General features: G+C 33.9%; 1 protein-coding gene across 1 annotated transcript in view; it reads left to right on the top strand.

Annotated features, from left to right (window-relative positions):
• LOC127737227 (mucin-3A-like) overlaps positions 1 to 13,774 on the top strand; it is a 71,177-nt gene that overhangs the window by 13,054 nt on the left and 44,349 nt on the right. Inside the window, exon 5 of the mRNA XM_052247761.1 lies at positions 11,915 to 12,087. Coding sequence (XP_052103721.1) covers positions 11,915 to 12,087 — 173 coding nt within the window. The remainder of the gene's footprint in view (positions 1 to 11,914; positions 12,088 to 13,774) is intronic.

Here is a 13,774-nt window from a genome sequence, read left to right on the forward strand (position 1 = left end):
CCTAAAACCAGAGGTATCAAAAATATCAACAGTAACGACGAGTAGTGAAGCTGTTCGACAAAGATACCATCGGAAAATCTAGCAAGCTTCGTAAGTTTAATTAGAGTTGTTCCTCCGTTCGACTTGTAAATCTGTCTCGCATATAAATAGTTTCATATATGTCTGTAAGACATTCAATTCATAAAAAGACATTCAAAACCAATCAAGTATGTGAAGAATGTAAAGCTATTTAACTGTTTAGCTTCTGGCGTAGCAGAGACTTTCAATGATCGAAATGTATGAAAATCATTCAGTAAGTTCTAATTTTAATTGATTCTAAAAGCGTTTTATTGTTAAGATAGTTTATCGTGAACAGGTTCTTTGGCGGCTACCTGACCTTGTTATATTTATTATTTAAAGTAATTAAAGCTACAGACATTTTACCAGATACAGTTTTACCCATATTCTAATACAGTTCTTAATTATACATTTCTTGGCTAAATTTTCAGGAATACCAATGCCTTTGATAGAAAAAAAAATGATGCAATACAAATAAAAAGCCAAGAACACATACCCATCCCCCGAACCCTACCGCCGATAAAAGGTAAACAAATCAATATTCAAACGAAAAAACATGACGTTTTCAGTTTTTGAAAAAATCCTAATAGTCATATCTTTTTTAAGAACATAATCACACATAAATAAAGGCAACAGTAGTATACCGGTGTTCAAAATCATACATAACAAGTCGTAGTAAATATGACCATATGGAAGGTACACTTGACTATACAAATTTGGTTGCGGGTTGTAGGTAATTAATTGAAAACCCGACAAAAGTGTATTTACAATCCTCACTCATTCTTGCGTGATTGCAAATATTTAAACAACCAAACGCTCCTATGTAAGAGTAGTTGTTCGAGTATATACACTACATCATACTCGTACCGGATGCGTACTTATATATCACGACAGCCAAATAATTTCTTTCCCTTCCAGTACTTGATAATGATATAGCCTTTGTATCCTACTATCGGGTGTAAGAAAACAGTTTTTAAATCATACTTCATATTCTTTGATTGCTTTTGATAGGGAAATGAAAAGGGAATTAAAGAAAAGTTACAATTCAGCTAGAGTTTTGATAAGGAAATGGAAAGGGAATTAAAGAAAAGTTACAATTCAGCTAGAGTTTTGATAGGGAAATGGAAAGGGATTAAAGAAAGGTTACAATTCAGCTAGAGTTTTAATAGGGAAATGGAAAGGGATTAAAGAAAGGTTACAATTCAGCTAGAGTTTTGATAGGGAAATGGAAAGGGAATTAAAGAAAGGTTATAATTCAGCTAGAGTTTTGATAGGGAAATTGAAAGGGAATTGGAAGAAAGGTAAAAATTCAGCAAGAGTTTTGATAGGGAAATGGAAAGGGAATTGAAGAAAGGTTACAATTCAGCTACAGTTTTCTTGATAATTATTGGGTATTGTTCTATGACAACTAACTACTTCGATATAGTTGATTTAGAGGAAGTCAGGATAGAAGGTTGTATAGCTATCATTGTCTTTTCCAAATCTGTTGCAGATATGACATCACAATTCTGCTTTAAGCAGATGCAATGTTTTTTTTTTGTAAACAGCAGTCGTCAATATGTAAACTATTTCATCCTAATTGTTTAATTTATCTGTAAAATGAGTTGTTAAAAGAATATTTTTCTGACAGCTGTTTGACTGCTAACACTTTGTCAAATTTTCGTTCTCTGCCATAAAATTGGAGGAAAAGGTTTCTCCTTGTCAAAGATTATCTCCAAGAAAACATTTACAGACTCCGCTAAGCGTGTTTGTAAGCATTTTGTCTAGTTTCCCAACTGTGCATTTAAAAAAACTAATTCAAAGTGCAAAAAAGATCAAGGGGGATATTTGCAACAAGGAAAAAGGAGAGGAGCTCATGAATCGGTTGTTTTTGGGAGCATACAAGCAGCAAACACAAGCAATTATATGATGAATAGGAAGGAGAACACATATCATTAATAGTGAGAACCATCAGAACTCTTGGTATCAAAACATGATTTATTTTCCCAATGACGAGATGAATCAGATAGAGACATTATTTGTGGATCACCAAGAACTGCCGAACACTGACGTGATCCAGTTAGCATGTCCCATGCAGGACATACTGAATCATGCTTTGGGGCTATATTCCTGTCTGACGCAGATGTTAGCTAATTTGTTGTTCACAAAAGACATTCATCTTGTAACACATATGGAATAAAATAAGCATTCAGTTCTTGCGATACGCGAGCGTGATAGTTGTACTTGATTGTCTCAGTGGTGCATTGACATTCATCTTCCTTAAAGAACACCAATAGTGACCTCCTTCGAGGAGTGCCTGTGAAAAGGATGTAATGAAATAGGAAAAAAAAGATAACATCAAAAGAAAACACTCGCGTCATCAAAGCAACAACTATGCTTTTCTATGTCTTGAAAATGTATTACCAGATGGCTATTTCTGCAAGCAATAACAATATGCATGATGGGATACGATGTTTTTATAGGTTGTTTCCCAAGACACAAACTACGTTCCTATAGCACGGGTTACAATATAAAGTAATGGTATGCAGCAGAGCAGAGTGGAACTGTATTGAGTTGATACCATGCAATAACCGGGTACACATGTCCGACATATATACAGCTCTTATAGAATTCCGTCCCAAATCTAGTGCTAGTTGTGTGAAAAAAAAGTATGTTGTGAGTGACACCATATATGTCCTGCAAAAAGTATAGGACCGTTGGAGAGAGCTGCATCAAAACGCTAGTACATAGACAACAAACGTGGCATTACCATAGAGTAGTGACTAAAATGGGCGGGGTTCTGATTAGACATCCAAACAAATCAACTTCAAAGTATAGAGTACGGAAACGAACAGAAATTTAGTTGATTGACACGGGGTACATACAGCGTAAGTCCACATGTTGATAAGAATGATGGTGTATTTAGGTAAAATACTGAATGTTGGCATTCAATACAAGCAGATGCATGATTTTTGTTATTAGTTGTTATTGGCTTCGAACTAGCTGTCAGTAATTGCGAGTACTCTCATATCTGTACTTAGTTTCTTTTTGTTGTGGGAATGTATAAGTACCCTGCCACGTCCACACGTGTTTTTGTAAGATGTATTTCTGCTTTGTATCTATCTGATGAGGTAAGCTCTTTTCAACGGATTTTTATAGTTTGTTCTTATGTTGTACTGTTACACAACTGTCCCAGGTTAACGGGAGTGTTGGCGCCTTCAAACTAGTTTGACCCCGCCACATTCTTTATTTGCCTGTCCCAAGTCAGGAGCCTGTAATTGAGTGGTTGTCGTTTATTGCTGTTTCTCAAATTTGTTTTTCGTTTATTGTTTTGTATAGTTTGTTCTTGTATTGTACCGTAGCACCACTGTCCAAGGTTAGGGGGAGGGTTTGGCGCCAACAAACCAGTTTAATCCCGCCACATTCTGTATGTACCTGTCTCTAGTCAGGAGCCTGTAAGTCAGTGGTTGTCGTTTGTCGCTGTATATTGTATTTGTTTTTCGTTCATTATTTTGAACGTAAATCATGTCGTTAGTTTTCTCGTTTGAATTGTTTTACATTTGTAATTTCGGATCCTTTTATAGCTGACTATGCGGTATTGGTTTTACTCATTGTTGAAGGCCATACGGTGACGTATAGTTGTTAATTTCTGTGTCATTTGGTCTCTTGTAGAGATTTGTCTCATTGGCAATCATACCACATCTTCTTATTTTTTTAAGACATACATGACTGCTGAATACAAAGGAAATAACTTCGACATTAATTCCTAATAACAAGTACGAGGAAGTTTGTGTTTACTCCCGAAATGCTTATGTTGAACAATGGCAACAAACTATAACTAAAAAGAAAAAGGTGTTAGTATTCTTATTTGATAAACATAAATAGTTCCTTGCGGAAAGCATTGGTTAACTTCAAATGTTTTACAAAGGTGAATTTGACCACAACTTTGCATATTGATCGGAAGACGCAGAGATAGAGAAAAGACAGCTTGAAGTACCTCAAGTCTGACGTTTCTTCGATAGAAGGGTTTGTATGACAAGTTACTGACGCAATGTTTCGAGAGCTTTAGTAGGGATATGAAAAACTTTATCCCAACTTGTTAAATGGATTTTGCTTTATGGAGTGGGGGGCAAATTGCTTCATACGACATGCACATCAAACGCAACATAACTCAAAGCATAAACCAAGTTTCTCAGTTCACATTGACATAATACTGAAGCATAAACCAAGTTTCTCAGTTCACATTGACATAATACTGAAGCATAAACCAAGTTTCTCAGTTCACATTGACATAATACTGAAGCATAAACCAAGTTTCTCAGTTCACATTGACATAATACTGAAGCATAAACCAAGTTTCTCAGTTCACATTGACATAATACTGAACAAGGAAAAAAGGTTTGAAAATGTAGCTGACTATCTTTTTTGACATTATTCAACGCCATGCTATTCTCAAACTGTTTTCTTTACACTAAATCCATTGGATGTATACTGATTGATACTCAAGTCTTAAAGAACATGATTAATTCATTAGTTGTAATTGGCTTGAACTAGCATTCAGTAACTGCAAGTTCGTTACTTTGTGTCTGTTGTCAATATTATTAGTTGTTGTTTGTGCTTCGTGTAAATCTGATGAGTCAAGCCATTACCAAATGATTTTTACAGTTTGTTCTTATGCTGTACTGTTACACTACTGTCCCAGGTAAAGGGAGGATTGAGCGCTCACAAACATGTCTAGCCCCACCACATTCTTTATGCGGCGTCCCAAGTCAGGTGCCTGTATTTCAGTGGTTGTGATTGGTTGCTGTCTGTCATATTTGTTTTTTTCGTTTATAGGTTTGTACTTAATCAGGCCGTTGGTGTTTTCGTTTGAACTGTTTGTCAGAACCTTTTGTAGCTGACTATACGGTATGGGGGTTTGGCTTATTGTTTGAGGCCGCAAGGTGACCTATCATTGCTTACATCTACGTCAGTTGACGTTACCTGGTGGATACTTGTCTCATTGGCAATACTACCCCATCTCCTTACTTTTTGTGTCTGCTTAACTAAGATTCAGTTAGTTTTTACCCATCTAAAAAGTTACATTAGTTAACATTTTGTGTTTTAGTACATGGACTATTAGGAACAAAATACAAATGACTATGATTAAGATTAGGTCGATAAAAACATAGAAGCAACTGCATCCACACTTGCGAAGATTCAAATGAAGGGTTTGTTAGACAGAATACTTCTAAGAGCAATTGTTACCAAGAAACAAATCATTAGAGACAAAAAAATGAGTAGTGGAAATTTCATCATAAGTACAACTTATCTACAGTTAAATGGAGCAAATTTGTATCAGCGGAAGCAATACAAGACTTCTCACGTTGATGCATTTGTGTTGGCCTATAGTCAAGCTATCATATGTTCATTTGATGTCTCTAAAACTCGGGCTTGATTTGGAATTAGACTTCTACTATACTGGTAGCTTTCATATAATGTGTGAACAAATGAATAAATGCTGATTCCGAACTGCACTGGAAACAATTTCGTTGATTTGGCAAATGACTACAAGCAGGATGCGAAAAAAATGTCAAGGGTATTTATGTTACCCCAAATGTGTACATGCGTCTAACAATTACCAAGGACATGGAAATCTGAGCTAAATAATTGAACAGGGTTGGACATAATAAAACTGAGGGCTGATGATTTCCATTAAATGTTGAAGGACTAACAAGTTTCAACTAGAGATTTATCTGAATATGTCATCAAGGCAACAGGCAGTCTATTTCTTTACCATCACTCATCACTCTAATTTTGAAAGAATTACAAACAAAACAGAGTATTGGGGATGCCTGTTAATAAATAAGAATTATTCTGTTCTTCATGGTTACGAGTTTGATAAGGCACAGTTTGATTTCTGACTTTCTTGCCTTAATAAAAAGGTCAAAACTAATAAGATAAAAATAGGTGATAACAACATTGCATTTTTAAATTACTTAAGAAATGACTGTAATATTTTTTCTGTCAATGAAGAAATAACATCAAAAATGTGGTGCACACTGAATAACTCGCGTAGCGGGTTATTTAAAGTGTGCACCACATTTTTTAGGTTATTTCGATTAGACAGAAACAAATATTACGGTCATTCCTTATGATTTGATTCTAAATTCCATTTTTAAGGAGTAAATCATGAAAAAACGTTGATGACGTTACGGTCACATGACACAATTTGTCTATGAGCTGATAGACAAAAAACTTTCAGCCAATCAGAAGATGTGTTACATCCAAAATTAAATTATTAGTATATAGAAAGTTGAACGTCAAATGTTAAGGTATTGTAAATGCACAATGACATGATGCAGTTGCCAATAAATATTCTTACATCTCCTGTGACTGTAACTTGAATTTTTACTTGTGTATTATATTTGCTAATAATTGGTGATGAGGATAATTTATTCAATTTTAAATAATCTCCGGTGTACGTCACACTTAGTACTCAGGTCCACCGTGTGAAGAAATGAAACGCTTTTATTTAATGCTAGAAGTATGCGAAATAAAATTGATTGCTTACAAACGATACCAAATGACTCTTCAATTATCCGTGTAACTGTGAGAGCCACTTATAGGCTAATGTTCCCGCTGACAGTCTTGTTATCCTTGGCTACCATAATATCGAATTTAGGAAAGATAGGAATTGCTTTAGTGGAGGTGTTATGGTATATATTTCTGATAACTTTCATGTCGTAAGGCGATCTAACCATGCATTTAATAATGGTGAGTTGATATGGTTAGAAAGTAAATTCCCGAACTGGAAAATGCTTCTGTGTGCAGTATATAGATCACCAAGTGCAATAAACCCTTTTTAGGCTAATTTCCACAGTTCTATTGAAGGGGCTTTGGAATCATCCGGTAAAGTAACGGTCAATCTTAACATTAATTTGTTGTTAAAAAAAACAACAGACTGATCGATTGAAATAATAAACACGTTTATTATGAAAAACTGTTTTTCGGACCCTACCCGATTTGGTGCATTATTAGATCCTATATATACATGATATATATTATATCAGATGAAATCAACGTAATTTTTTTCTGAAATAATCAGTGTTGATAGAATTTTGCAGTGATCATGACGCAACAACCGTTTCTTTTCGCATCCCCTTTGATTTAAACACTTCTTATTCTCGTGATAAATATATGCATCTAGTAATATGCAATTGATTTTCTTGTGTTTAACCAGGAATAAGAGAATTTTGACTTGGAATCTTTTCTTTTTTACGAAAATTGTGACGTAGACCGAATGGCTGAAAATTTTACCAAAACATACTTAGACTTACCAAAAAATAAATAATGTAAAAAAGTAATTATAAGACCAAAAGGTAAACCGTGGTTTTATTCAGATATAATGATTATGAGATCGGTTACACAACCATTTGAAACGGAATTGAACAGATTCCCATTTATCAAGGTATAAAGCACAGAGAACAAGGTCAATAAAATCATCAAATCTCGAATCTTATTGGAGGTTAGTTAAAATTTACCGGGAAATATAAAATTTGATAATATACTATCATAGCAAGATAGTATGTCCGGTGAAAGTTTAATAAACGAAGAAGATAAAGCAACTCTCCTTAAGTTAATTAAGGATTCTAATAGGACAAATACGGTAATTTAAAAAAACTGAAGCGAGGGTGGGTATGCCGTTTGTGTGGCTGTTTTATTTTACCCTTGTTAGATAAAGCTAAAAATTTCCAATAAATCTATAGCTTGCATGAATAACTTCTCAAATAGATATAAGAAGATGTGGTATGAGTGCCAATGAGACAACTCTCCATCCAAGTCACAATTTGTAAAAGTAAACCATTATAGGTTAAAGTACGGCCTTCAACACGGAGCTTTGGCTCACACCGAACAGCAAGCTATAAAGGGCCCCAAAAATGACTAATGTAAAACCATTCAAACAGAAAAACCAACGGTCTAATCTATATAAAAAACGAGAACCTCTTATGAACCACATCAACAAACGACAACCAATGAATATCAGGTTCCTGACTTGGGACAGGTGCAAACAAATGCAGCGGGTTTTAAAGTTTTAATAGGCGCCAACCTTCACCCTAACCTGAAACAATAGTGTAACATCACAACATAGAAAGACACACTAAAAAATATCAATTCCAATGGCTTAACTCAATCAAAAGACGTATTAACAAAAACAAGTGAACATACACTGAACGAATAAATTTGATCTATGACGCAATGTAAATACAAAATTAATAAAACAAGGGGGTTAGATGTAAAACATTATCAGAAAGACAACCATAATCTTGGACAAAATACCGCCAAACAAAATAACGTACACAGGTAAATAAAAATAACCGCTAGTAAAAATGTGTTTAATTCTTTTAATTCTCAACCCCAACATATGCCATTTTTAATTTACATTTTTTTCTCGTAAGCTACCGTCAAATCCACAGTTGACATTTCGTAACTAAGGAGCCGCCATGTTGACTTGCTGAAATCAGTAAATGTGCAAATAGTGCAATAGAATAGAAAATAAACCAACCCCTACCTCAAAACTGCATTTTAATACAATATAATCCGAATTTGGAGGGTTTTACGTAACGGAAAAACCTTCAGCTTTAGCGTTTTCATTCGTATGACGTCATGTTTTGGAATGACTTTAATGCGCCAAAAGCATTAATGGAATTTCGCGGAATTTTAATTTATTTTTTTGATTTTGTACATTTTTCCGAGCTCTAATGCATTAATTCTTTTTGTTATGCATCAGAATAAGAATAAAGGTTCTGTAGGTTTTTTTTCAATTGCAATTTTTAACACAGCGAAATCGGCAAAGCGTTTGCACATAGGTTACGATACATGTGGATTTACGTGGGAGGTATATTGTAAAAGCCATTATTATGTACATCTCTTAGTCTGTGCTAAGTATAGATAAATCGAGAATTTTATCACGGTGTTGTTTATAAAGCAAAAGAAGCACGTCATATTATAATACGTTTTTCAGTTCAATATCTAATTTAGAAAATTCAGATAGCTCGCCTCCAGAATTTGAAAATAGAACAGATAAACATGTTGATGTCCCATTAATAACATAAGATGAAATGAAAGCAACTTTCTTATCCTTCTAGCAAATTAGTGAAATTGAAAATAACTCAAATTCTGACTAAGACATTATATGCAACTGGTCTAAACAATGGAAAGTGAATTTCAATCCACAAATAACTGAATATATGGTCTCTTCAAACTCTCGAATAACTGAGAAACCTGCTATTGTTTTTTAATGGCAAAGAAATACACTGTATAAAAAATCATAAACATTTGGGTATAACATTTAGTTCAGATTATAAATGGAGTTGTCACTTTCATAATATTATTAAAAGCACGTCGAAAAGTCTCCTTTTAGCAGAAATTCAAATTTTCAATATTCTCTCAGCAGACAGAACCTGGAAAAAATGATTTTACCTACGTACTTCCCCTGCTGGGATGGTTGTATCAATCAAGACATCATAAAACTGGAACAAGTTCAAAACGAAGCAATTAGAATTGGTTTGCCGAAATTTTCAAGTATTGAATCATTATATTTTGAAACTGGGTGGTAATCTTTACAATCAAGAAGACGCAGTAGAAAATTGGGTTTGTTCTATTAAAAAAATGTTTCCTTGAACCTACTAGATTGCTTACAAACTTTTCACGAAACAATAATGAACGTATTTTAAGGAATACAAGTGACTAAAGAATACATGTACCACTTGCCAGATTACAACAATATTGTATTTCATTTTTGTCTCGCCTTGACGGAGTCACAAAGCGAGACTTAGGCGTGCTGTTTCCGGCGTCGACTGCGGTTGTGGCGTCAACAATTTGTTAAAGTTTGTGACTAGGTCAGTTAAAAAGGAACCACTTATGGTAAACCAATGAAATTTGGTATGCAGTTGTATTAGTATTGGCACATCACATTTTCATGGAGATTATATTGCCCCACCCCCTCAGTCATGGTCTATTGACTTAAAAACAATTGGTAAGTTTCAATGTTAAAGTTTGTGATTAGGTCAGTTTAAAGGGAACCACTTATGACAAGTCAATGTTATTTAGTATGCATTTGTATAAGCATTGGCACATTTCATTTCCATTTAGATTAGTTGGCTCTGTCCCCTCAGTTATAGCCTATTGACTTTGAAACTTTTGCATAGTTTATATGTTAAAGTTTGTGATTAGGTCAGTGTAAGATGAACACCTAATGGTAAGTCAATGATATTTGGTATGCAATTGTATTAGCATTAGCACATCCCATGGAGTTAATATTGCGCTTCAGTCCTGATTTATTGACTTTGAATATTTTACATACATATTGCTATTACTATTTTGATTTCAACATTTGCATTTAACTATCAAAATTACATACATGCGAGACATATCTCTGTGTCAACAGTTTATTTCCTTCTACTATAAATTTATGGAATAATTTAGAATTGGAATTGCGAAGTATCAACAATTGAATTTTTAAAAAAGCTCTGATGTCTAATGATTACGGAAAACCTCCTTTCTTTTATTCAACATGTAATCGACATCTTAATATTTTACATACAAGAATTCGTCATCAATGCAGTGAATTAAATGCAGATTTATTTAGAGTGATATGTGTGGGTGATCCAGGTTGTGCCTGCGGATGGGTAATTGGAGATTCAATTCACTTTTTCCTTGAATGTAATCTCTATACATGAGCAAGAGAACAATTAAGAACTAGCTTAAATTTTCTTACTGAAATAAATATTGAAACTTTACTGTTATAGTAATATTACATTATCTGACGAGCTAAATTCAAGAATTTTAAAATCAGTTAAGGTACATCGGGTGTCTTCCGCCTTCTTGGATTGTAAAAAAGCAGAAAACAATCGGTCTAGATCTTCACTGAAATGCGCAAATTTTGAGAGAGGAATGTCATTCATTTGCAAAACTTTTCATCTAAATGAAGAAAATAATGTGTTTAAACTGATTTTTTCAACTGTTTTTACAAATATAAAATAAATTGTTTGATTAAATTTTTTTTCTAGATAACTCTGATAATGTAAATTTTATAAAGGAATGTGTTATTAATTTACCTATTTTATTTTGTAGCAAGAAAACGAGTCTCGTGACCCTAATGTTTCTTTTTTTTTTTTCAAAAAGCACATTTGAAGAGCTATCTTCTCATACTTTATCTTAAAATTCTATCGTTTAGTTTTCTTTTTATCACACAAAATACGGTTTTCATGTATAATCTGTACAAAATCTGACAATTTTGCACAACCCATAGCTTGAAAAAAAGCCCGGTAACATGTTTTTGAAAAAAAGCATGATATAAACACCACATTTTGGTAAATTATAAAAAGATTCTATGGATTTAAATTTAGACCCCCCCCCCCCCCACCCCAATCTCCCCCCATCTCCCTGTGTAAAAATATAAGAGGTTCAGTTTCTATAGTTGTATGGTTTTCACGTGATAATAATTGAATATATAATTGTTGGTGACACTTGTTTACTACTTTATTGATATTGTTGGGAAAGGACCTTTGTAAGTTGTGATAACTTGTGTCGGATTTCTTCGTTAGCAATATAATGTGTTTAATCTAATCTACTCCTTTAACCAAAATCTGTTTTTTTCCCCTATTTTGGATGTTAATATCAACGTTTCATTATCACAGTTCTACAAAAATAATTCTATTTCACTTTCTCATCAATTTAAAACACTTTTCGTTGTAGAAAAATGAACTTAATAAGGCCCTTGCCGCACCTACCCCTTTAGATGCTGTTTTCATTTTGTCACTGGCCAAATATTCTTTCCGCTTTTATCTTGACCAACTTGCATAGATTTATGAGACATGATTTATTTCTTTTAAAGGAATTCGGATATTGGGTTCATTTGCTATATCAGATTCAGAAGAAGCTGAAGGTCTTTCTCACTATCTTTCAAATGTTGACATATACAGCAATAGCTGGGGACCTGGTGATGGTACTGGTTTTAATGGACCAGGTTCTGTAACAAAGGCAGCACTGCAGGATGGAGTGACTAATGTAAGTTATATATATATATCTATATATATAAGTGCCTTTAAATAGACCTTTTCAGCAACTCTCGACACCGACTATTGACACCTACAGTTTACAGGAGAAATAGAGGGGTCGTATCAAAGATAACAATCATTCAGGTATTACATGCATGTAATATAAACGTAGTACACTACAGGTATTATTTAAAAAAGAACGGATATTGTGCAAATAACTAAACTGGATTTTCGGTGTTGTCCCCCTTTCTTTCATATAATACTAATCATATGTAAAAGAAAATTATGAACCATTTCACTTTCAATTCTATAAATCTTTTTTTTTTAAATTCGGAAATCTGTTAACATCCGAATCTATTGCTTCTTCGGTAATATGATTATTGATATCTAGTTGTACGATTTTTCCATGGAAGACTGCTTCGCTTGCCAATAGCCGTTAACTCGTTTTTGGAATGTTATTTTATGACTCTACATTTTATCCTCCCCATAGTAACAAAGTTAAGGATAGGACATTTTAACCGCAATAACGCGTCCAAAACACTTGTGAACATTGTAGAGGTTGCGTCTCAGCAGATATATACTTGTTGTACATATTGAATATACTTGACTGTTATAAGTTCCCGAATGAATCAGACCTTGTCCCTTTGTTTTTGATACATTTTCTCCGTTCCCGGGCATAATCATCACGGGAAACACGTATAGTGTGTTGTAAGAAGCTAGAACTGCTTACCCTGTCGGAGAATTTGCGTGGATCCCAGTTTTACGGAGTCAGTGTTTTCTCGTATAACTTTGGTCTTCTATGAGAAAATTTCCCTTTTCTCTTGTCCGTCCCATTTTTTGTTCTTGATTTTCCAGTTTGTTGATCTACGCTTCAGTTTTACTCTCTTATCTAGTTTATATTCCCCATTTCCATTCTAAATTTTATTACTATGCGTCTCAATGGTCTTTTTTTTTTATTTCATCGCTGACCAAACACAGAGGGAAATTTAGGATCCGTTTATATAATTAAAACCCCCGCTGCATATGGTATGCCCCTTTTCCAACCCCGGAATATGTTCGTCAATGGTATATTTTTTTCTCGGTAGAAATTTTAGTTTACAATATTATGCTGCGGCCTTGGATTTTATCTCTTCGTTTTGTCGGAGCCGTTCAGATCTCGCCGACAGTATTGAAGATCACTCGGCAAAATGTCTGTTTAATGTGTTGCATTGTGTGATTTTAAGCTTTATTCGTGCCGTGTCCATTATCCGTGCCTGCCTTTTCTCATTATTGTCAAAGTCTGTTTTGTGCTATTTGAATTAAAAAAAATATAACCAAAAAATGAAATAGGACATTCGCCTTATCTAAATGTTCTGTACAAATTGTCACTGAATACACATTTTTAAGTTGAACATATAGCATGAGTGAATTATAAAAAAAAATACTAACTTAAAGTATAAAGTACATTGTGAAGGCATCCGAGGCAAAAAATAACGGACTTTGTATAGACATGTGCCGCCCTTGTCAATAGAATAAAATAATTGTCTGTTTACATATTTACAACTTTTTTTTTCATTTTGCTAGCTTAAAGTAGCTAGAATCTCCTCTTCTAAAAATACAGAATATTCTAATATGACGTATCGTTTGTAAACAACACCATGATAAAATTCTCGATATATCTATACTTAGCGCAGACTCAGAGATGTGACTGTTACAAT

This window comes from Mytilus californianus, unplaced genomic scaffold (assembly GCF_021869535.1).
Source record: "Mytilus californianus isolate M0D057914Y unplaced genomic scaffold, xbMytCali1.0.p SCAF_4, whole genome shotgun sequence".
Lineage (NCBI taxonomy): Eukaryota > Metazoa > Mollusca > Bivalvia > Mytilida > Mytilidae > Mytilus > Mytilus californianus.